The sequence below is a fragment of the Struthio camelus genome, chromosome 1 (genome assembly GCF_040807025.1).
Source record: "Struthio camelus isolate bStrCam1 chromosome 1, bStrCam1.hap1, whole genome shotgun sequence".
In the NCBI taxonomy this organism is placed as follows: Eukaryota; Metazoa; Chordata; class Aves; order Struthioniformes; family Struthionidae; genus Struthio; species Struthio camelus.
Window position 1 is genome coordinate 223986252 of NC_090942.1, and position 24251 is coordinate 224010502.

General features: G+C 55.3%; 1 protein-coding gene across 1 annotated transcript in view; it reads left to right on the forward strand.

Moving 5' to 3' along the window:
• Window positions 1-16984, forward strand: part of CLPB (ClpB family mitochondrial disaggregase) — a 99648-nt gene extending 82664 nt beyond the window's left edge. Inside the window, exons 10-16 of the mRNA XM_068930873.1 lie at window positions 1225-1269; window positions 4778-4939; window positions 7968-8124; window positions 12209-12282; window positions 14369-14488; window positions 15315-15419; window positions 16070-16984. Coding sequence (XP_068786974.1) covers window positions 1225-1269; window positions 4778-4939; window positions 7968-8124; window positions 12209-12282; window positions 14369-14488; window positions 15315-15419; window positions 16070-16321 — 915 coding nt within the window. The 3' untranslated portion in view covers window positions 16322-16984. The remainder of the gene's footprint in view (window positions 1-1224; window positions 1270-4777; window positions 4940-7967; window positions 8125-12208; window positions 12283-14368; window positions 14489-15314; window positions 15420-16069) is intronic.
• Window positions 16985-24251: the final 7267 nt, after the last annotated feature.

The window sequence follows — 24251 nt, forward strand, 5'->3', positions numbered from 1 at the left end:
TGGGAGAGCTGCAAACCAGGCAGATCCTCCAGGGCAGTGCGGTCACTGCCTCCCTCTGTACCGTGGGAGTTAATGGCAGTGTCTTCTTGGCTTGGTGCCTCTAGACTACATCTGGGATCCGAAAGGCATTGGGATACTCTCTGCACTGCTAAAAATCCCATCCATTAGCTCTGAATGTTTTTGTGGAATAGCCCTGTGTGGGGGTGTGGGTGTGGGTGAATTGTCTTTGTGCGTGTATCCTGGTGAGATGTACACACAGACATGTGTGTCCTTCCCTACAATATTTGTTCTCTGTATATCCTCTCACCTGCATTTGCTCTTTCCAGTAAATGCCCATAGGTCTCCAGAGGAGGGCCATTGTCAGAGGATAATATTTGAGTTGTCTTCAGCACATGTTTAAACCAGCCTCTAAGGGACTTCAGCAACACTAGATTGCTGCCTGTGATGGTTTCATTGATACAGCATGGGAACAGTCATACGCATTGTGGAGCAGGTAGTCCTGGAAGGTGTAACCTGTGACTGCCCAAAACCTATTAACTGGATGCCTATGGAGAACCACCATGTCTAGTTGACCGTGTCTGCATTGTTGCTGAGAAAGTTCAAACTTATCTTCTCATAGCTGTAGGACCTAGGTTATAGCCGCAAGCCCAGGCAATTCAGTGTCTGCAGTGAACCAGCTTTTGAAATGGAAAAGGAAGTTTGTGGAGTAACTATAAATTCTGTAACAATATTATCTCTTAGGTGTGATCATCCACGGACCTAGTTTACCTTGGCTGTATGATTTTTGCTTTTATTTTATTTATTTTTACAGAGAAGCATTGTGTTCTTCTTGTGATTTATTTCAAAAAATTGAACAGCAATAATATCCGTTTTATTTAGCAAATTGCAAATTGCTATTTCAGTCCCATTTTTATCACTCTTGCTCTAGAGATGAGCAGAGCATCTGAACTGAACCTCAGTCGGAGGATTGTTAGCCAGCTGTGGGAACTGTTCCTAGCTGTCTTTGAGAAACTGCAATTATTTTCCTCTTCCTTCAGAATAAGTCTTCAACATTTTATAGTGGATTTATCTGGCCATTCCATTGCCTGTAATCCTCAGGAACCAAGAAACAGACACCAGTGTGTTCATCCGTGTATCCACGTGTCTGGTTCTGAAGACTTCTAAATGTCCTGAAACTTTGAGCACATTCATCAAAATCATGTTACATGTTTATTTCTCTTACAGGGTTTCATTAGACTGGACATGTCAGAGTTCCAGGAAAGGCACGAGGTTAGTAAATGGACTGTCGTACATCCAGAGATTGCAGTTTCGAGTTTAATTGATAATTTAAACAAATGGTGTCAATTCCTTCTTTCCCCTACCTTTCATCACTGTCCTTGGAGGGGCTCAAGATCTCCCAGCTGTTCTTGAACACAAGAAACACCTCCCAGTTGGATGCTGGGAGCCAAGCCCAGGCAGCGAGCGTTCAGGATCTTTCCAAATTAGTTCCACGTTCTCCAGGACATGGGCGGTTTAGTGTGTCAAAAAGGGATGCAAGAAAAGTAGCAACAAGAGTTGCTCAGGGCTATGGAGTACATTGCAATATGGGGACTACCAGTCAAAGAACAACAAGCTAAAGGGCAGCACATGAGGAACAGAGACCAAGGAGAAAGAAAAGCCTTAGTCATTTGTATCCAGTACTGTGGCTTCTGTATGTGGTGTCCGTACCCTTGAGTGAACGGAGATCATGTTGTGCTGAAAACATGCAGTCTGGACATGAGTGATTAGCCACAGTTTGTAAATACACAGAGACTGTTTGTAAGCCCAAGATAAGCTCAAGTGAGCGCAAAACCGCATTCACTTCCTGATGTCAAAAATTTTGCCCCGGCCTAGTTTGATTGAACCTGGTTATCTGCTGCCTTGGCTTTATGTGTGCCGAGTCTGTTGAGATCGTGTAAATTAGATCCTAGGATGCATTAAGGTGCCAAGGGTGCATGGGTTGTCCACCTCCAGAGCACTGGCCAGCTCTGTCCACAGTCCCATGTGTTTATTCTAACAGTCTGAACGGTAGAAGTGTCTAGGCTTGAACAGTATGGACTTGCATTTAGCTGACAGAGGAGATCTGTGCTGTATCACCACTTCAGCGTAACTCCCACGAGAGCCCAGTAGACAGAGTCCACCCCTCCTATCACACCTACGGGGCCGATTACTTCTGATGCTGCAAAAGAAGCAGAACATCTCCACTGGTTCAGACGCTGGAGATGGTGGGATCGTTACAAGACTTGGAGGATGAAAGTGCCTAAAATGCCCACAGTGAATACGCGAGAGTGAATCTGCAAAAACTTCCCTTGAGAAGTTGTGGGATGCTATAACGAATCCAGGGAGAAGAACTTATAGCACAGAAAATTTCAGACCAGAAGGAGGTAATCTTATAAAGGGACTGTTGGCTGGAGACACACAGCCTGAGCGATCCCACTGTAGCTGTTATGCACCTATATGAGGCCTTTGCAATGGAAAGTGGTAAGCCCCCCTCGGGGCCCAGGCAGCCCTAATCCTTTTGGAGGGTTCTGTCTCCCGCTGACTGTGCGGAAAGGAACAAGGTCCTAGAAATCTTGTTTACAGCATTGTTTCTTTCGATGGCTGGTAGGGGTCTTTAGTGGAAACGTTTGGGTAAGATGCACCCAGATCCAGAAAGCATGAGATAGGATGCACTGAAGATCAGCCCCTTAAACAGTGCAGCTGCTGCATTGTTTTATGGAAAAAGGAGGAAAAAGGAGGAGGACTCACTGTCTGACGCTTAGGAAGATGGTGTCCTGAACGTGAGAAGGAGGAAGGTGCTGGGGAGGAGCCTGCCGGGGGGGTGCTCAGAAGTACCACTCCAAACTGGGAGTGCCATGTTTTTGCATTTCTTTCTGAGCAGTTGTCAGGCTCCAAGCCGAGGGCTGCAGCCAACCTCTTTCCTGGTGATTAGGGAGCCCTCTCGCTTATGAGAAGAGAGAGGGTTTTAGGCAAACCCTCCCATTCAGCATCTAGCCTGTGCCAAAGGCTGATTAGAGCATTGAGCTAGCGCAAGGCAGTGTGAGTCTCAGGACCATTGCCAAGATCCATAGGGCCCTTGAATGGCCAGGGCTAGAAAAGGTCCGGAAGAGTGTTATTTTCTCAAAAACATTGAAGTGAAGGGATACGGGAAGAGAAAATAAAGAAGTGCTCGCTGCGAGACTGATAGATGGCTCCTCAGTTGTTATGATAGGAACCTACACAGTAGGAGTAGAAAATGAATAAAAATAAAGCCATAGTGATGATTCAGTACAAAGAAAGAACGAAGAGTTAAAAGTAGCAGTATAACTGTAAGGTATAAAATATTGTGTCCTGACAAAGACAAGAGGCAGAGCAAAGGGAAGAAATGAAGGAGAGAATTGCAGGGAAAGCAATATAAATTTTTCAAGCAAACAAGGATCAGAAGGTCAGTCCAGGAGACAGCATCCTTTGAAGGAGCCTGGGGAGCTTCATGCAGCCACAGGCACTGCAAAACAAATGAAATGGATTAGCTGCCTTCAGCTAATTTCTGCCTTTGCATCCCTGAGTCAGTGGGAGCCCCCTCACCTCTGTCCCCAGTGTCTTGAAGGAGGGCAGGGGAGGCAGCAGCGCTGCCCCGTAGTCCTCTGGAGGGGGGACCCCAGCTCTCCCCAGGCGGCCTGTTCAAATTGCTCCGCAGGTGGCAAAAAGGATCCACCTTTGAATGAAAGAAATTGTGTATCCTAAAGTGCTGTCGGTTCCAAGGCAAAGATGAAGCTACTGTGGCTTGTTTCCCCTGCCAGCCTTGCAGGGCGAAGCACGCCGAAAGGGAACTGGCTGCCCCGGTCCCGCTGGCCCACGTGCGTAAGGGCACCAATGGCTTTAGCTACCCTCTGGCGCAAAGCGAAGCCACAACAAGCTCGCCAGTAATCTGCGCTGCTTCATTGTCCTAGAATAAGAAGTTGCAAATTCTCTGTTTTCTGAGGAGTTGCCAGTATTCTGGGGATTGGGGATTTTGCTCCAAGAATTCCACCTGCTTCCGGTATTAGGAGGTAGAAACTGACTCTTTCAGCATACAGGCATCCTAGAGAACCACACTGAATTAACCAAGCTGACTTACAATTTTGTTTCAGCTACTTTTATACACTTAAAGGACAGTGAGTGTAGACGGTGCCGGAAGCACCTGCAGAACTGGATGCCTTGAAAATGTCCCAAAATGCATCAAAAATCACTGGTTGTCTTTACTAAAATATTTCTGTTTTCAGAAATATTCTTCTATTTTCTTCTTTGTAACCTTATTTAAAAACTCATAGCATCAAGAAGTAATAAAATTGGTTATTGACACAGGAGAAATATTTTCATTGTGACCTCTTCCCAAACTTTGATTCCCCACCAAAGCCATCGGGCACTCATATGACTTTAAATTCTTGCTCTTAAAAAAGGCTAAGAGGTGTTAAAGTATGTCTTCAGCAGCTAGGAAGAAAGGTAGGGATTTTGTCCCTAGGTCCCTGTTTGCCTGCCAGTGACTGCTCTTTCAGATTCTGGTGGTTAAAGCTCTGTGTGAGTTAATGGCTCAGCAGTCACTGGTCTGCATTTTGCCAAATTGTTGCTGATTAAGCTGGTCTTGGGATACCTGGGGTGTGATAGATGTCACAACATATGCAGAACTTGATTTGTCTACAGAAAAGAATCATGGCTGATTGCTAGCTGCTCCATACCCGAGAGGGCTTCTTTCCCGACGACGAACAGATCATCTTCCACGTCTCCTGTTGCTTTCTCCTAGGTCGCCAAGTTTATTGGCTCTCCACCTGGCTATGTGGGCCATGAAGAGGGTGGGCAGCTCACCAAAAAGCTGAGGCAGTGTCCAAATGCTGTGGTGCTCTTCGACGAGGTCGACAAAGCCCACCCAGATGTCCTCACCATAATGCTGCAGCTGTTTGATGAAGTAAGTCTGCATTTCAGAACCTGAGCTAGCACAAAGTTAGCAGCAGAGGATGACAGTGGGCAGCGTAAAGGATGATGGCTATAGGAGATGTTCTGGACCACAGTTGAAATGCTCCAAGTCAGTGGTTACTTCTAAAAATGTAAGCCAGCCTGGCACTCTCTTTTCCATTTTAATACCAGGAAACAGGATAATGCTGAGGTTTCCTGGTAGAAGAAATGACATCTTCAGACAAAATGATGGGAAGGTTAGAAAACTTAGCAGGAAGGCTAGGAATCGGATTGTCCTGTGTCACTGGGACGGTGTTACGGTGAAGACCGTGTCATGGGGATACTACCAAGGCAAGAAACCCCCAATGACAGCTCAGTGACAAAATAGGTGGACTGCCTGTCCATTGCAGAAAGTAGGAGCTACGAGAGGAGGCGGGAAGGCGATTGCCCCGTTGACAGGCATGCCCTGTGCGGCCGTGTGCCTTACATGTACACCCTCTCAAACATGACAGGGAGGAAATCAAGCACAAATCAGAGTATTGTCGCATCATCAGACAAGCACTGTATTCTGGAGAAGGCCTTGCAGGGCTCCTTAATCCATCTGAATCCTAATGAGTCATTTCTTGTTGATTATCTGCTTTCTAGTTCAGGTTGATTAATTGCTGATTTTTCAGGTGCCAGGTGGTTTGTCTCACACCTTTCCCCCTCCAAACATACATGGCACTGCTTGATCCTGCTGGGGACTAGGAGGGAGGGCAGATACTCACTGTTAGAGGGAGAGGGCACAGATAAAGCCTATGGCTTTGGAGTCCTTTGCTGTCTGCTGGTCTCTGGGGGAACTCTTTACAGACGACCTGTCTTGGGAAGCTACAGTTTGCCTTGTGTGAACCGGTGGCAACCAGAGACAAATATGTGTCTGCAGGAGTTAGCCTGGGGCCTGCAGAAGAGATTAAGCAAGCGGTGGTTGTGCTGCATGCTCCGTTGAGCACTCAGCCTGTTGCATGCAAGCTTTTCCATTTCTTTTTAAGGTCCCAGTCTGTCCTCAGAGGCAAACAAACTCCCGAGCAATGTGCTGAGAGGTTTTGGGGGGGTTTGTTTTGCTTTCAGGATTAATAACACAATTTTTTCTTGCATAGATCATCACAGCAGCAGCTAAATGTGAAATCAATTCTTGTACCATGCACTTGACAGGGCAATAACCCAAATGTTAATCTCAAGCACCCAACAAGGATTTGTGTCATTGTACTGGATATCTGCTGCTGGAGACATATCGAGGAAAGAAACTGCCTGGGGAGCTGCTTATTTTTTCCTCTTTATTTTTCTCTCTTTTTTATTTTATTAATCAAGAGAAGTAGCACTTTTGAAGGGTTCCTGTGTTAGTTTGGTAGCATACCGCAGCAGTTAGTGAGCCAACAGTAGTCACCTCGCCACATAAGCCAGATGCAGCTCATGCTGCTCCCCGTGGACCGTGCTTTCCTGCGATGCTGGGCTGCAGTTGCAGCCACTGGCCCTGGTTTGGTTCGTCGAGGTGATTCTGCGGGCGTAAGGGGCGCTCCCTGTTGCCTCTTGCTGTCACAGTTTCTTCATTACCTTGTTCACTTCCATGTATGTAACCAGAGCAGAGTGACCCAGAGAAAAGAGGTCAGTTCCTCTGGCCCATTCCACAGCCCCCATCTCCTCAGAAATGTTGGGATTTAATTGGCAACAGTTTTCCAACAAATTTTTTGTAACCCTGCTATTTCTGCAAGATTATTTCAATTTTACTTTTTTTGATTGGACCACTAACACTGCACTTCTACATGGTGCTTTCAAACCCCTATAAACCTCACTTGGAGCCCTACCCCTCACTGTAACCCTGCCACCCCTGCATGGAGATCTGTAAAACTGCCAGCCACAGTGGCACGGAGGGCTTTGGACTGACTCATTTGTAGGACTTTGATGAACATGTGTAAATGCTGTTTAAGGCACTGATGCCTGTTGCTTCCCACTCTGATTCTCTGCTGGTGGTTACCACTGAAAAGAGTCAGCAAGGGGGAATGTATCGCATCTCAGTCACTCCAAGTCCAGCATCCCAGCTTAAACCGCAGCCAAAAGCAGAGCTGAGCTAAGACCTTGGACTGTGTCTGAGAGTCCTGCCTTCAAACCTACCGGAGGGACAACAGCCTCTATCAGAGGAGTGGGTCAGAGGCACTGGGTGGCAACAACTTCACTTGCTCTTGGCGGGATTCACCAGAGCTCATGTGTCAGACCCAAAATCACAGCAGGGAGATGGGCAGAGGTTCAGATGCAGTTGAGCTGCACAAGGCAGGCAAGCATAGGTGACTGAGAACTGCACCAGCCCATCTCACTCGCAAGGTAGGATGCTTTTCCCAAAGCTTCAATTGAGTGTATCCTGGCTGGGGCCAGCTGGGACTGTGTTCATGGTCAGTTACTGTGATTGCTCTGAGAAGTGGTAGCTTCTGCAGCCTCTGCAGCTCAGTCCTGTTTAGTTGCCTGCCTCTGTCACAGAATCACAGGACGGTTGAGGTTGGAAGGAACCTCTGGACATCATCTAGTCCAACCCCCCTGCTCAAGCAGGGTCGCCTAGATGAAGCTGCCCAGAACCGTGTCCAGACAGCTTTTGCACATCTCCAAAGAAGGAGACTCCACAACTTCTCTGGGCAGCCTGTGCCAGGGCTCAGTCACCCTCACAGCAAAAATGTTTTTCCTCAGGTTCAGACAGATCTTACTGTGTTTCAGGTTGTGCCCGTTGCCTCTTGTCCTATTACTGGGCACCACGGAGAAGAGTCTGGCCCCATCCTCTTGACACCCTCCCTTCAGATACTTCTACACGTTGATCAGATCCCCCCTGAGCCTTCTCTTCTCCGGGCTGAACAGGCCCAGCTCTCTCAGCCTTATCCTGTATCCTTGGCTGTCCCTTGGACAGTATCAAAAATGCACCCATTCTGGGGAAAAATGGGACCCATGACCTTTTGTCTCTTGTTTTGGAAATGTTCTGTGACAGCTGCTCATGCTACTTGTGTTGACTGGTGTTGTTCCAGGGCAGACTGACAGATGGGAAAGGAAAAACCATCGACTGCAAGGATGCCATCTTTATCATGACCTCCAATGTGGCAAGTGATGAGATAGCCCAGCACGCTCTGCAGCTCAGGCAAGAGGCCATGGAAATGAGCAAGAAAAGGATCGCAGAAAACTTAGGTACTGCTCTTTCGATGTCATACCCCAAATCCTTAAAGAATCCACTGCCTTCCTAACAGCATAGGTTCCTGCTGCAAGAATCACGTGCATTGCCTCATCAGCCACCAAAACTTCTGAAAGATACCCTCCAGCATTGCCTGGCCAGGTACCGCTGCCTTTCACAGCCTCAGACCTCCCAGCCAGCTCCGTCTTGACCAAAGCTGGCTGAAACTCTTGCTGGAGGAGCTCACAAGACCCTAAAGCCCCTGGCCCTACAGCTCTTGGAGAGATCTTTGTTAAAGTTCCTGCTTTTTTTTTTGCTGCCTCTACTCATGCCCAGTGCACTGTGCCGTGGCCTCAGATGGCCACATTTGCCCCCCTCTGGCATTTTTCACAGTTTCTCCAGGATCCTTTTCTGGACTCGGCACACAAAGCTTTCCTCTGGCTCTGGCTCTGCCCTCTACACTGCCACTCTCTGTTCTCCGAGACTGTTCAAGCCTAGTTTTCACACAAGCACGCTCAAACTCTCTGTGTCCTCACTGCACTGGTCTTTGCAGACTGTGTATGTTCTCCTCTGGACAGAATAGTGTTGCAGCAGCTCTGTGGTGGAGGTGTGGAAACCCGCCTTCACAGAGCTCCCTCCTCAAATGCATGTTCAGCCCAAATTGCTGTGGAGGAGTCTGTTTTCCTGATGACCACTGTCATCTGTGCCGGGAGTAGGTTAATAATTGCTCACTCCTATTCTCTAGAGGATAGGGCTGTGTCATGGGTGTGCCACATATTCACCTTGCCTCAGATAGTGATGGAGTTCTGCATTAATGAAGTGGTCACCCTCTAGTCAGCTGCTAAGAACTCTGGGAATGTGTACTGGGAGCAAACTGAAGGTCTTAATAAGTATATCCCACTGTTTGTTTCATTTGACATCACCCACGCTACCATCCCTTTGCCAGAAGGGAGCACCCAGACGGTTCTGCGCTTGCCTCTCTTCTGCTAGACCCTGCAGCTGGTCCGCACTGACGCGTGCTCCAAGGTGCAGCAGCCTGAGGGCGAGTCTCGAGGGTGCTTGTCTGCCGGAAGGGAAGGCAGCTACCTGCTCCCACCTGTGCACGTGTCTAGGAAGTTTCCCGTTTGGCTTCTAGCATGACCTGTTGCTGAAAAGGAGTCCCACGCACCAAGCTGAGCTGTTCTTTCTCCTGTGATACCTCTGCTTTGGATTTGCCATGTCCTGAAATCCTCAATACTCGAGGTCACATCCTTGAGCTCTCTTTGTCCTTGGGAAGGGATTTATGTCCCACCTCTCAGCCTTCCTGCATCTGTGCTCTTCTCTTTATCTCCTCATCCTTGTCTTTCGTTCAAGACATTTCGAATGCTTTCTGCAAAAAGGCTGCGGCCTGTAGAGATGTTCACATTTTGAGAGCGTTTGTTTCCCCACAGTCATTCCCAAAAGGACTGAGCTTAATAAATTTGACTTTGCCTTGCAATGGGAACAGCAAGCCCACGCGAGGGTCCTGTGGAAGTTTTTCCCAGAAAGTGAAGTAATGTACTGAAAAGGAGCATTGAGCAGGGGTAAGGGCAGCCTTTAAGATTTGAAGTAAACCACTCCGTTGAAGGCAGCAGAGAATCCCAATTTCAGTTTAACCCTCAGTTTTCCTCACCTTGCAGAGATAACTCCAATAGCACCCGCAGGCGCCAGCTACTGACCAGGTCTCTGCTGTGCTGAGGGTGGGCGGAAGGTGATGGCTGCTCGGACACCATTTCCTCTAGAGCTAAAATGAGAGACTGTATGTGAACACAGACACAGGCGTAGCGAGCACGGGAAGCACTGTCACCGTCCAGTGTTACTGTGCTTGTGAATAACCAGGCAGTCGTTTATCATGATGGTCACATCCTGTGTTTTCCCATCAGGTTTAGTTCCATTTTACTGTCTTATGTGTCTAGACAGCACATCTTCCATATAGTATCTAGCAGTGTGCACCATTGTACACATATGCAGTATTTGCAAAAAGGTCAGTGTTGAGAACTCCTCTCACCGGTGGAAACGCCCTGAGAACGTGTGTGCAGTGTGTACTGAGGCTGCACCACAGCCATCTGCATCAGCTCCATGGATAGCAGGAAAAAAGGTTGGGTGTAGGCCTCAAATGTATTTTTCAGCTTCTCTCTCTCACTGTCTCCTCCTTTTTATTTTGAGAAGCGGGTACGAAAGCTTGCTTAATTCAGACTCTTTAAACTTCAGTCATACTAGGTAAAGGACAAAGCATGCCTGCAACTGAACTTTCAAGAATAACATTTTAAAATGCCAAGCACTTTTCTCCTAAATGAGGAAAGCATTGAATTTTAATTTCTAGACCTGCACAGCAGACAGCTGCAGTTGGTGAATGACAGTGAGAGAGCATAGCTGGAAAATGTATTTTGGATCAGAAGCCTAGGCTCAATTGAGTTTCGTGGACCTCCTTGTAATTTACTGAGCTCCTGGCTTGGCTTGGTCTTGAATGCAGTGGCCATGAGGTCAGTGTAAGTGCCTGGACGGTAGATAAATGGAAAGATAGACAGAAGGAGCTGCTTCTACAGTATCTCTCAATCTGTAAGTGCAAGTAGCGAGTATTACAGGTGAGAAAGCTGAATATTGGGGGTGGCTCTGTCTGTTCTGCCTTTTCCAGCTCTTCTCTTCTGGAGGACTTGTATGCTGAGAGAATGCCATGCCAAATTCCTTTTTTTTTTTTTGGCAAATCCCATTGTTGATGTCTTTAAGCACAAAACAGAACAGTGAAATGGGCCAAATCCTTATAACTAAGGACCCTCCTTCCCCACTGAGACTAAGCGGCGAGGCTCCACTGTTCGTCTCCCCCATGCTGTGCAGCACACACCTACCCAGAACGTGATTGAGCACCAGCGTGCTTGTGTCCATCATAAGGGGGTTGCTAAGGCTAAAGGGGGACCCATTTCAAACAAGGGTCAGTAAGAGCACCTCAGCCTTCCTCGGCAGCCTGGGATGGGAAGGGGAAGAGGTGATTTCAGAGCGCACAGCACCACGTTGTTGCACGCAGGCGCTAGTGTTGATAAGGCCAAGCTTGAAAGCCTCATCTGCCGCTGTTACGTGTGTAACACTCTTTGCCAAGGCTGTGAGGTGGGAAAAACCTTTCGGGCTCCAGCCTTCAGTGTGGAGCTTTCTCTACTGGCCTGTTTTACAAAATCCTATCCGAGCATCTTTGATGCATGCAGCCTGCCTGTGGGCTTGGTTCTGTTAAATAGCATGTGTAGTTAAATGCTTGAAGATGTAGAAAGAAATGAAGAGATAAAGAAAAAGAAAAAAGTAAATTTAGGCCACAGAAAGCTAAACCCTGCATTTAAGCTGCCTGCCGTAGTACAGAGGTGGGATTCAGGGAGCCTGCTGTGCGGGGCTGCCAGACCCTGGCTCCATCTACAGTCAACGGAGGGAAGTAGACCCAAAGCCTAAATCAGACTTCTGCAGCAGGCCGTCTGAATATGGATTTTGCTGTTTGCTGAACGGACTAAGAACCGTTTCTCTGTGCCTGACAGGAGCTGCGGGAGCCTATGGAGAACAACCCCGGATGACAGTGTACTTTGTGCCTAATGTAATCAGCGCTGGTTCTGATAGCCCAGCCGCAGGCCAGGGTTTGTGGAGGCCAAATGAGGACTCCTGTTATCTGAAGTCTCCTGGCAGACGGCTCCTGGGCGGTGTAAGGCAAAGGGTGGAGGTGGAGCAGAAGCTCTTTAGCCGTGCAAGAGTATCAGTGAAACACACTAGTGAAGCGTGCTCTCCTTGAGCCCCAGCGGCACAGAGGGCGGCCACAGAGGAGACCCAGGCACGTGCAAGTCGGGGACCGAAATGGCAGGAACCCGTTACATAGAACGGAAGGTGCAGGACAAGCACGTTACCAACAGCCTAATACACAAATGTGTTTTGTGGCATGTATCAAGATCCCAAGTCTGTTGTAAAGCCCCCCCTAAGCCCCTGTCTTGCCTTCCTGCCCACTGTCCTGCTTCTTTTCATGGTGTTTTACTTGTTCGTTCTCCAGGAGTCGGTGAGACAGGAAAACCATGTCCTGCCTGACATACTGACACACAATGTCTTTATGTCTTTCAGAGGATGTCCAGATGACCGACAAGATAACCATCTCTAAGCAATTCAAGGAAAAGGTTATTCGCCCGATCTTAAAGGTACAGAGGATTTTTTCATGGCTTATGTTTCAGGCGTCCTAAGTTTTGGTCACTGAGCCTTCCTATGCAGTATCTGCCATGTTCATCACCCCGTTCCCCAACTGTCTCCCAGCTGTGCGATGTAACACAACATCATTTGTTTTTAATTTTCAGCCACAAGAAGGAAGCTCAGAGCCTTGCAGAAACAAATGACAGCATCCTATTGACTCCCTGTGCTCTTGTATTAAGAGCGATGATATGAGACAGAAAAGGAAGCATGGGGTGGGAAGTGTTGCAGTAGGCATCTGTGAGGGTTTCTCTCCTCGCCCTGGCCCACGGTCCACTCAGCTTCCACACTGCAGCAGAGGGGCCAGGAAAGTCTGCCTGCTCAGACAGCAGTCCTCCAAGCTCTGTCTTGTACAGAATAGGGTTGTCTTAACGGCCCACACCTCCATGATGGTGTATGAAGAGCATCGCAATGAGAGAAATTGGGATGCAGAGCACGGGTCCAGCTGATGCTGGATAGTGCTGCTGCTCACTGAGTGCTGAGGATGCTTTGTGAAAGTTACACCAGGAACAGGACTATCCCCTCTAATTTAACTCACTGCTCTTAGGTGGTGCAGAGGTGAGCACTTTGGGGTAAGATCTGAATGACGAGGATGGGCTTTTCCATACTGACAGGAACACAGACACCTCACGTTGTTCCCTTTTCTGTATGGCAGGCTTCAGGGGGAAGGGGCACTTGGACTTCACCGTTACGTGGACTCTGAGTGGAACCAAGCGCTCCTGGTGTCCTGCTTGGTTTTTTTGTTCCCACTGGTGGGGGCTCCCAGATGTTTTTTTGATTATCTACTTCCAGTAGCTGCCAGAACAGAACCGTCAAAGTACTTCCTTGGCCGGCTCTAAAATGCATCCTCCAGTGGTCTGAATATGAAGGAATGCTAAAGAAGACACTGGGAAGCTGAAGCCATGGATGCCTGTAGACTGCTCCATGCCTGGAGAGTGTCATAGCACAAAATGTGGAGATTGCTCTAACAGAGGGGTCCGGCAGGCTGACACCACTGACAAAGGGGAACAACGGGAGCAGGGGTAGAAGCCATAGTAGCATAGTAGTTCATTTAATGCAGTAGATCAGCAGGCACTAACAGTCTCTGGCATCAGTGGCGTGACATAAACGTGTTTCTGTGACACAAACCTTCTGCCTTCACCGCCCTGGAAACCACACCAGACCCCTGCCAGCAGCTGCCGGTAACCTGGCCTGGGATCCACTGTGGGTTAGTACCCACGTGCACACAGGATGGAGATCAGTCCTGTAATGCCCTCAGCCACGTGTCGCCCTGTCAGTCCGGCTGTGCCTTTCACTGGTGCCGTCCGGTGCAGCCCAGCCTCTCCCCTCCTGCATTGCATGGGCGCAGTCTGAGCGCCTGGTGCAAGGGTTAAACTGGGGGAGGAGGTCTGACTGCAGCCACAGTCAGTGTATCTGGGCAGGTTACGGATGGCAGGGGGACTCCCAATCACATTAGCGCACAGAATTGATGCATGTAGGAAGTGTGCAAGAAATGCTCGCAGTCTGTCGGAATGAAAAATCCCACTGCTTCCTACCCCTGCCCTGGCAATTAAGTTTCTTTAAGATGTTTCTAAAGCACTTCAGGGTGCTGTTCACATGGCACTTCCTACACAGACCAAGAATTTGACCTCCCTGTGGGAGGCTCAGATCAGACCCTCAGAAATGGGAGAGCCCAGAGAGCAATGAGGAAAATGTCACCGTGACTCGTGCAGGAGAATGCAGCAGGAAAGGCTGGAGCGGGGCTTACAGTGCAGGGGAGATTAGTTTTTAGTTCCTTCCTTTGCCATCTCTAGAAAAATTAATTCCTCTCCTAAGCAATGCTGAGAGCTGCTCTTGGTGACCCAAGATCTGGCAGCATGGATTTCCTGCTCCGTGGCATGTGGAGGGATGGTTGCCAGGGCCTCATTACGTGGATGCGTGAGCTGTTGTTTGGAGATGTAGATGGGCTCTGGGGAACTCCTTCTGCAGTGTCACTGTTGCAGGTCTGCCTGTCAGGGTCACCACCCTGTCCCTCCTGACCTTCAGCCTTTGTCCTTGCAGGCTCACTTCCGACGGGACGAGTTTCTGGGGAGGATCAATGAGATTGTGTATTTTCTCCCTTTTTGCCACTCCGAACTCATCCAGCTTGTCAACAAGGAGCTGAATTTTTGGGCCAAGAAGGTAAAAAACTTTGCTCAGAGCAAATTGCTTAAGAAGTAGTTTCTCACATGACATGTGAGCCAGAGGAAATCCCTGTCCAAGCCTTCGTCCTGCTGACGTAGGAGCAGAGTGAATGTACTGTTCCTACCCTAGTCTCTTACATGCTGTTCAGCACCAGGGGAACTTCTCTCTTTGGGCATGCAGCACTGAGGAAGGTAAAATCTCTTGGGATGGCAAGGGACAGTTCTTCCAGGACTGGGGTAGGGGATGAGCATTTGGGCCGCAGAGACGTTAAAGTGCTGTCTTGACTTTGCACATCTGAGCTCTCTAGGTGGCTAAATAGAGATTAGGGACCCAACTTGCTTCTGTGGGTCTGGCCTGGAGGAGCTCTCAGTGCGCTTCCCTGCCCGGTTATCTGTGCCTGCTGGATGGGAGCAGCGCAGTGAACACGACTGAGGTTCCCTGCAACGTTAAGGGCTTTGGCCTCTGTTTCCCGAGGAACTGTAGCCACACTCTCAGGGCTGGAGCAGCAGCAGGCCAGGCTTGTAGCCATGGGCAGCAAAGGATCACAGGGGCATTTGAGAGATGCGTGCAGTATCTGTCCTTTTCTTGGTCTCAGATCTAAGCAGGGGACTTGCAAACTGTAACTTAAGCTAGTACAGGTATTGTCTTAGATGCACCAGGCCAGACGTCAGCTCCTTCTGCAAGGCCATCTCAGCCAAGCTCAGGCACAGGGGTACTCCCAGCTCCTCGCTACGTTGCCCATGGTGTCCTGGGTTCCTAACTAGTGAAGAAATGGGTCACTCAAAGGCACCAGTAACACTTCCTTCTCCTTTTCACCCCACAGGCCAAAACGAGGCACAACATCACCCTGCTTTGGGATAGAGAGGTTATGGACGTGCTGGCTGATGGCTACAACTTGCACTATGGCGCCCGGTCTATCAAACATGAGGTAAAGTAGAAGGATGAAGCAAGCGTCGGCCCCATGTGGAGTTACACAGGGCGCAGGAGCACAGATGAACCCCACAGCATCACATCATAGTCACAGTCTGCATGGGAAGAGTCAGGATAGTCACTCTTTGTGTCTGTCCCGTAGAAGAGTGTGCCCACAGATTCCAAGGCTGAGATGTTCTTGACCTGTGGGAGGAAACATCACAGCCAATATACTTCAGAAAGACACACAGAGGATAAGTTATGTGAGCAGGAGATGTGGGATTTCTCCTGCCTTTCTTCAGTGTCCACACACACATTTGTGCCAGCATATACATGCTCCTGCCTGTGCTTTGCATTTGTTTCCATCTGACGCTGGTTAAAATCCATCAAGAAAATGTCCACTCTGAGAGTGGTTTTCTGAAGAGCTTCAGGTGCATGTTGTTCAGAAGCAGCTGAAGTCTCTTGGTGCAACTCCTGCTACAGTACGGTGTAAACTGTGCTGCCAAGGCTCAGTCCTGTCCACAGAAGGCAGAGAAGAGACACCCCAGGGACATCTGCTCTGCCCTTGGGTGGGAAGGAGTGCTGCATGGCTCCATAGGCATTGAGGCTGATCAAAGGGGCTTAAGTGGGCAGAAGGCTTTCTAACGGGAGCTGCTTTTTCTTCTTCAGGTTGAACGGCGTGTTGTGAACCAGTTAGCAGCTGCCTATGAGCAGGACCTGCTGCCAAGGGGGTGCACCTTGAGGATCACAGTGGAGGATTCGGACAAGCAGCTGCTGAAAACCAAGGACAACTCTTCACCTGGAATGGATAAAACAAAGATGCCAACCCTGCGGCTGGAGATAGTGGAGAAAGACAGCAAATCCCGAAAACTGGACATCCAAGCACCTTTGAACCCTGAAAAAATTACTTTCTTCTTATAGGCACGAGGACCACTCCTGGAGCACTCTCCAAGCAGCTGCTGCCTGTGAGATGCTGCAGGCTGTTCCGGTTGACAATAAAATACCATGAGACTCAGAGTGTCCAGTCTGGCCACATCAGTGAGTACAGGCAACTCCTGACTGTCAGAGCAGGGCGTGAGGCAGGGCAGGGGCAAAGCTGTGCTCTCACGAGCTCCTCTTCCTCTTCAGGAGCGGGACACAGGCAGGCAGGACCCTCGCGTGACCAGACTGCGCCTGTTTATTCTGGATAGACGCACAGGTTGTGGAGCTGCAGCTACGAACCAGGGAGGTGCCATGCTGCTGTTACGGGGACATAGCAAATATATAGGTGGAGGGTAGTGGGATTTCGCCATAGAAGCACGTGGCACAAGAGAAGGTGTAGGAGTATTTTAAGAAGAGGGGCAAAGCACATTTCAGATGGTACAGGAGCCGGGGAGTCCGGCTCTGATAAGACTTGCTGTTCCCTATAGGGGTGGCTGACTGCGGAGGCTGGGTTCGCTGGGGCTGGGTTGCTGCTGGAAAAGGGGTAGGACAGGGACTGAGTGTATGACAGCTTGATTTTGAAAGCCACCAGGCATTCTTTGACTCTGTGTATTTCACCTGGCTCTTAATTTATTGCAATAAAGGCAGTGTGCACATGCGAAATTCTGCTTGTCACGCAGGCTGGGGGGAGGACGGGCAGAGCAGAGGTGGGGATTGCCCATTAATAGGATGGAGAAGGGCAAGAAACATCCCTAGGAGACTCCTAACGTTTCCTGCTCACAAGTGGGAGATGTGAATAACGCCAGCGAGTTTCCATCCGCCAGCCCCGTCCCGGCCAGGTGACATCACAGCGTAAAGCCCATCGCTAACTGCTGCAGCCGCTCCTCCTGCCTCTGTTTTTCCGTCACTGACCAGATTATCTGCACTCCACAGACCTGCTTTCTTGAAATATTTAATAACTCAGGGTTAACCTAGATGTCCAAGCTGTCCTCAGTGTCAGAGCTCGGAGCAAAGTTCCCCGGTCCAGACAAATTGAAAGTTACAGCGTCTCTTACCAGGCCAAATTGGGTTTGTTTCCCGAGTGTTGGCAGCACGTTCCCTGGGCTGGAGGTTTAACTCTTCCGAGCCCTCCGGAGGCGCTCGCCGCCTCTCCCCTGCCCTCCGCGAGGGGCGAAACCAGGGTCCTCGCTCCTCCAGGCACCTGTCAGCAGTGGGTACCCTCTCTGGGGTGGAGATCTTTGGGATCCTCCAGTGTGAAGGGTTTGGGGGTGTACCCTGTCCTCCAGGACAGCCCCGCGAGGGCAGAGGTGGGAGGCAGCGGGCAGGACAGAAACACCTGGCCCGGTGAAGGAACCCCCTTCTCCTCCTCCTCCCTTGGGGCTCAGCTCCTGCATCCCGCTGAGCTCTGGCAGGGGGGTGCCAGGATCTGGCCCCGGAGCTCCTCGCATCTCTCCAGGGCAGGAGCGTTTGGGGGAAGGCACGGCTCAGGGGTGCAAACAGTTTATGGGCTTGCCTTCCTCGCCGCCTGTCCTCTGCGATGGTCCGCAGTGCCAGTTCGTGCTTGCGAGCTGCGGCCACGCGTGTCCTCTCCAGAGCGTGACCGGGTCAAACCAGCCGGTGTCCTTCCCTGGGGATGAAACGTCCCGGCCGGTACGCGGCGTGCTCGAGCAGCCGGGACGGTGCGCGGGTTGCTTCCCCGCCGCTGCGGACCCCCGTCGCCCCGCAGGGAGAGGAGCCCGGTCCGCGCCGGGACAGCGGCCCTTGACCACGTGGCAGCGCGTTACCGCACCGTTCGGTGCCGTGCCACAGGCACGGATTATGAGGAGCAGGAAATTAAATACATAAGGGAGCTCACACAAAATAGCCCTCCAGCACGAATAAGCTGTTAAGTCGCCGCCCTCCAGGCTTAAATGGACCCTCGGGCGCAGAGACGGGGACGGATGGGGCGTCACGGAGAGCCCTGCTGCCGGCGGCGGTAGACCCAGCCAAGGCTGAGCTCGTCCGGGCCTGCCGTGCAGAGCCGAGGCGTTCCTCACCGCCGTCCCGCAAGGCCCCAGGCGGCAGCGGTGCGGCGTCCAGCCCGGCCTAATTCAGGAAGGGTGCTGGGACGGCCAAGCACCGCCAGAGCGGGTGCGTGAGGAAGGGCTGCAAACGAAGAGCAGCGTCCAGTCCCAGCCGCCTGGGAGCAGGAGAAGGGGGGAGCCCTTCTGAAACGGAGCTGGCAGCGCCGAAACCCGGAGCTGTCCTGTCTCGGGCACGGCCCTGCGCCTGATTGTGCGTGGCAGATGCAAGGGTGCTGCATGGATGGCTTGCGGGGCTGCATAGCCAGATCCCACCACTCCTTCTAGACTGTGTTTTTATTTGCCAAGAGAGAAAGCAGAACCACACGGCAAGCACCATACCAGTCTCCCCGAAACTCCCGTCACGAGCTGCGCAGTTGGTGTTTGCCCGCCCTCATCGCAGCGGTGGGTCTGCAGCAGGCGTCGCACATGGTCCCGCCGTGCACCAAGCCCTCGAGGAGCTGACATGGAGCAAGGCCCCGAGTCCCCGTCCAGGGGCGTCCGTAGCAAAGCTCCTGAGCTGCCGGCTTTGTTTAAAACACCGCGCTGGGAATGAGCGCTCGCCCGCACCCGCCTGGCTGGGGGCTGAGCCTGCGCCAGGGCGTAGGGCCGACCCGACGGGAGGTGGCGGAGCCTTGAGCGGCTCCCGGGTGCCCAGGGCTGAGCAAGAGAGCAGGAGCTCTTGGCTCCAGCCCCGGAGCTGCCGCGCGCCCTGCGCCTGCGGGTGGGCCTGGTGGGGCAGAGCTGGCTGGGCCGTGCCGGCAGGTGTGCACAGCTCTGCACATAGCTGTGCATGGCTGTGCATGGCTGTGCAGGAGTGTGCATGGCTGTGCAGGGGTGTGCGTGGCTGTGCAGGGGTGTGCACAGCTGTGCACAGCTGTGCATGGGTGTGCGTGGCTGTGCAGGGGTGTGCATGGCTGTGCAGGGGTGTGCATGGCTGTGCAGGGGTGTGCACAGCAGCGAGGGAACCAGCACAGGGATCATGGGGATAAACCCAGGACTCCCCCCGTGCAGGTCTCGGTACCGGGTCCCTCTGTAGCAGCGCCATGCCCTGCATGCCCGACCCCATCGCAGCAGCCTGCACACCCCAACACCAGCAACCCGACAGTGACGCAGCCCCAGGGTCCGGGCACCACAGCCAGGGCTCTCGCAGGGTGCTCTTGCGACCCGCTCGGGAATGGGTCCAGCCCTGGCACGGAGCTGCCTGCTGGGACGCAGGGAGAGCAGGGAGTCCATGGGCCAGGCGTGCCGTGCCGTGCTGTGCTGTGCCATGCTGTGCCATGCCATGCCTCGCTGCACTGGGCTATGCCATGCGTGCCGTGCCATGCTGTGCTGTGCCTCACTGCACCGTGCTGTGCCATGCCATGCCATGCATGTCGTGCTGTGCCATGTCTCGCTGCACCGTGCCGTGCTGTGCCATACTATGCCGTGCCACGCTGCACCGCGCTGTGCCGTGCCGTGCCACGCTGCACCATGCCATGTTGTGCTGTGCCAGCACCCCAGGGAGCAGCGAGACGAAGCCACCAGCATGCAGGAGCATCCCCGGCCAGGGCTGCATTGGGGGGGCTCCACCGCCCCCGATTGTTTTATTTGTTTTTAATTGTGTTTGAGGAAAGGAGCCGGCGTGCCTCTAAGCAAACAGCAGAGGGTTAAAGGGCTCCCTGTGACAGATCAAATAAATGTGCCATTGCAGCCGGTCCCAGAAACAATAAAACCAAGGCAAGATCTGGAGGGGAGAAACATCAGGCTGTGACGGGAGAAATTCAATTACTGCCAGCCTTCAGCCCCGTGCCGGGCTCCTAATTCGATTAGGGGCAGGCGAGCTGCAGCGAGCGGAGGGGCCTCGGCGCGGCCCCGAGTCCGGGCTTTGTCACAGCAAACAATGCGGCGGCGGCCGGGGGCCTCCGGCGCGGCGGCGGGCCGGGCCACGAGCGTCAGCCGGGGCCGAGTGGCACGGGCGCCGGGGTGGCCGGCCCTCCCCGGCAGCGGCGTCGGTCTGCCGGGACGCCGGGCCAGCCGGGCCGACGGCAGCGGGAGCAGGAGCCCTGGACGATGCTCCCAGCATCGCTCGCTGCAAAGTCCGGGGCTGCTCTGCAGCAGAGCGCCCAGCGCAGCAGTCCTTGCTCCGGCGCTGCTCCCGCTGACGGCGAAGCGGGGGGACGCGGACTGAAGCCCTTCCTCCCGTCTCCCCCTGCACGTCGCAGCCACCCAGGCGCCTGGGCACAGTCTCGGCAGCGGCCGGGCCTCGCGGGGACAGGGAAGGGGGAGTCGACCCCCCAAGCGTGCAGCAGGACACAGCCCTTGCGCTGGGGGGACACGGTGACCCCTGTTCCCTCCCCGTCCCCTGGCAGTGATTGCAGGGCTGGTGTGCAGCTCCTGCATGCTGAAGTCAGGGTGCTGGTGGCCCCTTGCTGCCCAACCCGCCTCCCGCCGGTGCCCCTGCCCCACACATGCCCTTGTGCCCCATGCGCGCTGACCTGCCCCCTGCATGCTGTCCTGCCCCATTGCACACTGTCCTGCCTCGTGCAAGCTCTTGTGCCCCACTGCACACTGTCCCGCCCTATGCATGCCATCCTGCCCATGCACCCTCACCTGCCCCATGCATGCTGTCCTGCCCCTGCACAGTCTCCTGCCCCGTTGCACACTCTTCTGCCCTATCGCATGCCGTCCTGCCCCATGCATGCTGTCTTGCCCCATGCACACTCTTCTGCCCCATTGCACACTGCACTGCCCCATGCATGCTGTCTTGCCCCGTGCACGCTCTCCTGCCCCATTGCACACTCTTCTGCCCCATGCACGCTGTCCTACTCCATGCACACTGTCCTGCCCCGTGCACGCTCTCCTACCCCCAGGCCCCCGGCAGTCCCGTATGCTCCCAGCCATGTGCCTGGCGGGGGTGCCAGGGCCGGCAGGGCTCCCCGGCACGGCAGCCCCGCTGCCCAGGCACCCACCGCACCAAGCGCTCACGGAGCACCAGCGGGGCCAGGGCCGGGGCCGGGGCCGGGCCAGGGGGGGGCCGCGTGGCGACAGCTCCCCGCAGCGCTTGCTCTGCCAGGGCGGCAGCAGGGGAGCTCCCAGGTGCCCTTTTATCGGCGCGGGGGAGCCCAGCGTGCCCCGGACGAGCCCTGGGAGTGCGGGTTCGCTCACAGCATCACCAGGAAGCCCTGGAAGCCGGCAAGAGGGTTTGACCCAGGCACCACTTCCAAACTGGGGCCCTCAGCCCAGCCAGCCCCTCAGTGGCTCCTCGGGGGCCTCGGAAATGCCCGTCCCGACTCAGTTCTGCAACGAAGCGGTGTTGCCTCCACTCGGCGCTACTTGAGCGCGACTGGCCGGCCCGTCTCCGGGATGAAGCTGTCGGCCCTCGGGGCAGCGCGGCGGAGCATCGCCGCCGCGGGAGCGGGGGGCGCCGGGCCGGGCCGCGGGGCTCCCGCCGCCGTCCCCCGTGCCGGTGCCCCGCTGCCCCGCTCCCCGTCTCCGTCCATCCTCCCCTTTGTCCCTGTCTCTCTTTCCCCTCTCCCCCTTCATCCCCCCCCCATCATCTTCCTCCGCCCCCTCCCCCCTTATTCTGCCCCTGGCTCTGGGCAGCAATAGCAGCAGCTCCTTGCGTGGCAGATTGCTGCCTAATTAGTTTAGAGGGAAAACTTAATTGAATTAACTTTTTTCACAACTCCAGCAGCCTGACAGTTGGGGCTCTCTCTCACCAGGCAGCCTCCAGCTCCTTGATCTAATTAACTTGTTTAGCAACCTGCCCGGGTGCGGAGGCAGCGCGCCCCGGCCCCGGCCCCGCCAGCGCAGCCCCGAGCCCGGCCGGCCCCCCGCGCGCCCCCCCGGGGGGCTGCAGCCCCGCTGAAAGGCCAGCGGAGCCCCCACGGGCCGGCCGGCCAGGGGCACACAAAAGCCCTCAGCTGGGCCTGCAATTAGACTTTTAAATCCGCTTGAGTGAAAGTGTTTGTCTTGAAAATGTCCCCAATCCTGCCCAATTCCCCCCTCCGGCCCCTTGTGAAAAGGGGCAAAGCCTTTACCTTGGTCTTTGGCATTGCCCGCACCCGGCGGGGCGCTAACGAGGGGCCTTGGGGATTCGGGGCGGCTGGAGAGGCCGGCGGGGGCATCGGGGGCCCCTGCGCCCCGCGCGCGGGAGCAACACGCAGGTGGGCGCGCGGGGCCATCCGCTGCCCGTCCAGAGACAGCCCCCGGCCCCGGCAGCCGCCGCTTTCTTTGAACCCCCCCCCGCCGCCGCTCCGGGCAGGCAGCGCGCTCAGATTGCCGGGATGAGGTTTAGCTTGGCCCCCGGGATGCTTCTGGCTCCCGCGCCTCCGGGACCGGCCGTGGGGCTCCCCCACCTCCGGGTCTGGCCGTGGGGCTCCCGCGCCTCCGGGTCTGGCCGTGGGGCTCCCGCGCCTCCGGGACCGGCCGTGGGGCTCCCGCACCTCCGGGTCTGGCCGTGGGGCTCCCGCGCCTCCGGGTCTGGCCGTGGGGCTCCCGCGCCTCCGGGACCGGCCGTGGGGCTCCCGCGCCTCCGGGTCTGGCCGTGGGGCTCCCGCACCACCGGGACCGGCCGCGGGGCTCCCGCACCTCCGGGTCTGGCCGTGGGGCTCCCGTGCCTCCGGGACCGGCCGTGGGGCTCCCCCACCTCTGGGACCGGCCGTGGGGCTCCCGCGCCTCCGGGACCGGCCGTGGGGCTCCCGCACCACCGGGACCGGCCGCGGGGCTCCCGCACCTCCGGGTCTGGCCGTGGGGCTCCCGCGCCTCCGGGACCGGCCGTGGGGCTCCCCCACCTCTGGGACCGGCCGTGGGGCTCCCGCGCCTCCGGGACCGGCCGTGGGGCTCCCCCACCTCTGGGACCGGCCATGGGGCTCCCGCGCCTCCGGGACCGGCCGTGGGGCTCCCCCACCTCTGGGACCGGCCGTGGGGCTCCCGCGCCTCCGGGACCGGCCGTGGGGCTCCCGCACCACCGGGACCGGCCGTGGGGCTCCCGCGCCTCCGGGACCGGCCGTGGGGCTCCCCCACCTCTGGGACCGGCCGTGGGGCTCCCGCGCCTCCAGGATCGGCCGTGGGGCTCCCCCGCCTCCGGGACCGGCCGTGGGGCTCCCCCACCTCTGGGACCGGCCGTGGGGCTCCCGCGCCTCCGGGTCTGGCCGTGGGGCTCCCCCACCTCTGGGACCGGCCGTGGGGCTCCCGCGCCTCCGGGACCGGCCGTGGGGCTCCCCCACCTCTGGGACCGGCCGTGGGGCTCCCGCGCCTCCGGGACCGGCCGTGGGGCTCCCACGCCTCCGGGACCGGCCGTGGGGCTCCCCCACCTCTGGGACCGGCCGTGGGGCTCCCGCGCCTCCGGGACCGGCCGTGGGGCTCCCCCACCTCTGGGACCGGCCATGGGGCTCCCGCGCCTCCGGGACCGGCCGTGGGGCTCCCCCACCTCTGGGACCGGCCGTGGGGCTCCCGCGCCTCCGGGACCGGCCGTGGGGCTCCCGCACCACCGGGACCGGCCGTGGGGCTCCCGCGCCTCCGGGACCGGCCGTGGGGCTCCCCCACCTCTGGGACCGGCCGTGGGGCTCCCGCGCCTCCGGGATCGGCCGTGGGGCTCCCCCGCCTCCGGGACCGGCCGTGGGGCTCCCCCACCTCTGGGACCGGCCGTGGGGCTCCCGCGCCTCCGGGTCTGGCCGTGGGGCTCCCCCACCTCTGGGACCGGCCGTGGGGCTCCCGCGCCTCCGGGACCGGCCGTGGGGCTCCCCCACCTCTGGGACCGGCCGTGGGGCTCCCGCGCCTCCGGGACCGGCCGTGGGGCTCCCCCACCTCTGGGACCGGCCGTGGGGCTCCCGCGCCTCCGGGACCGGCCGTGGGGCTCCCACGCCTCCGGGACCGGCCGTGGGGCT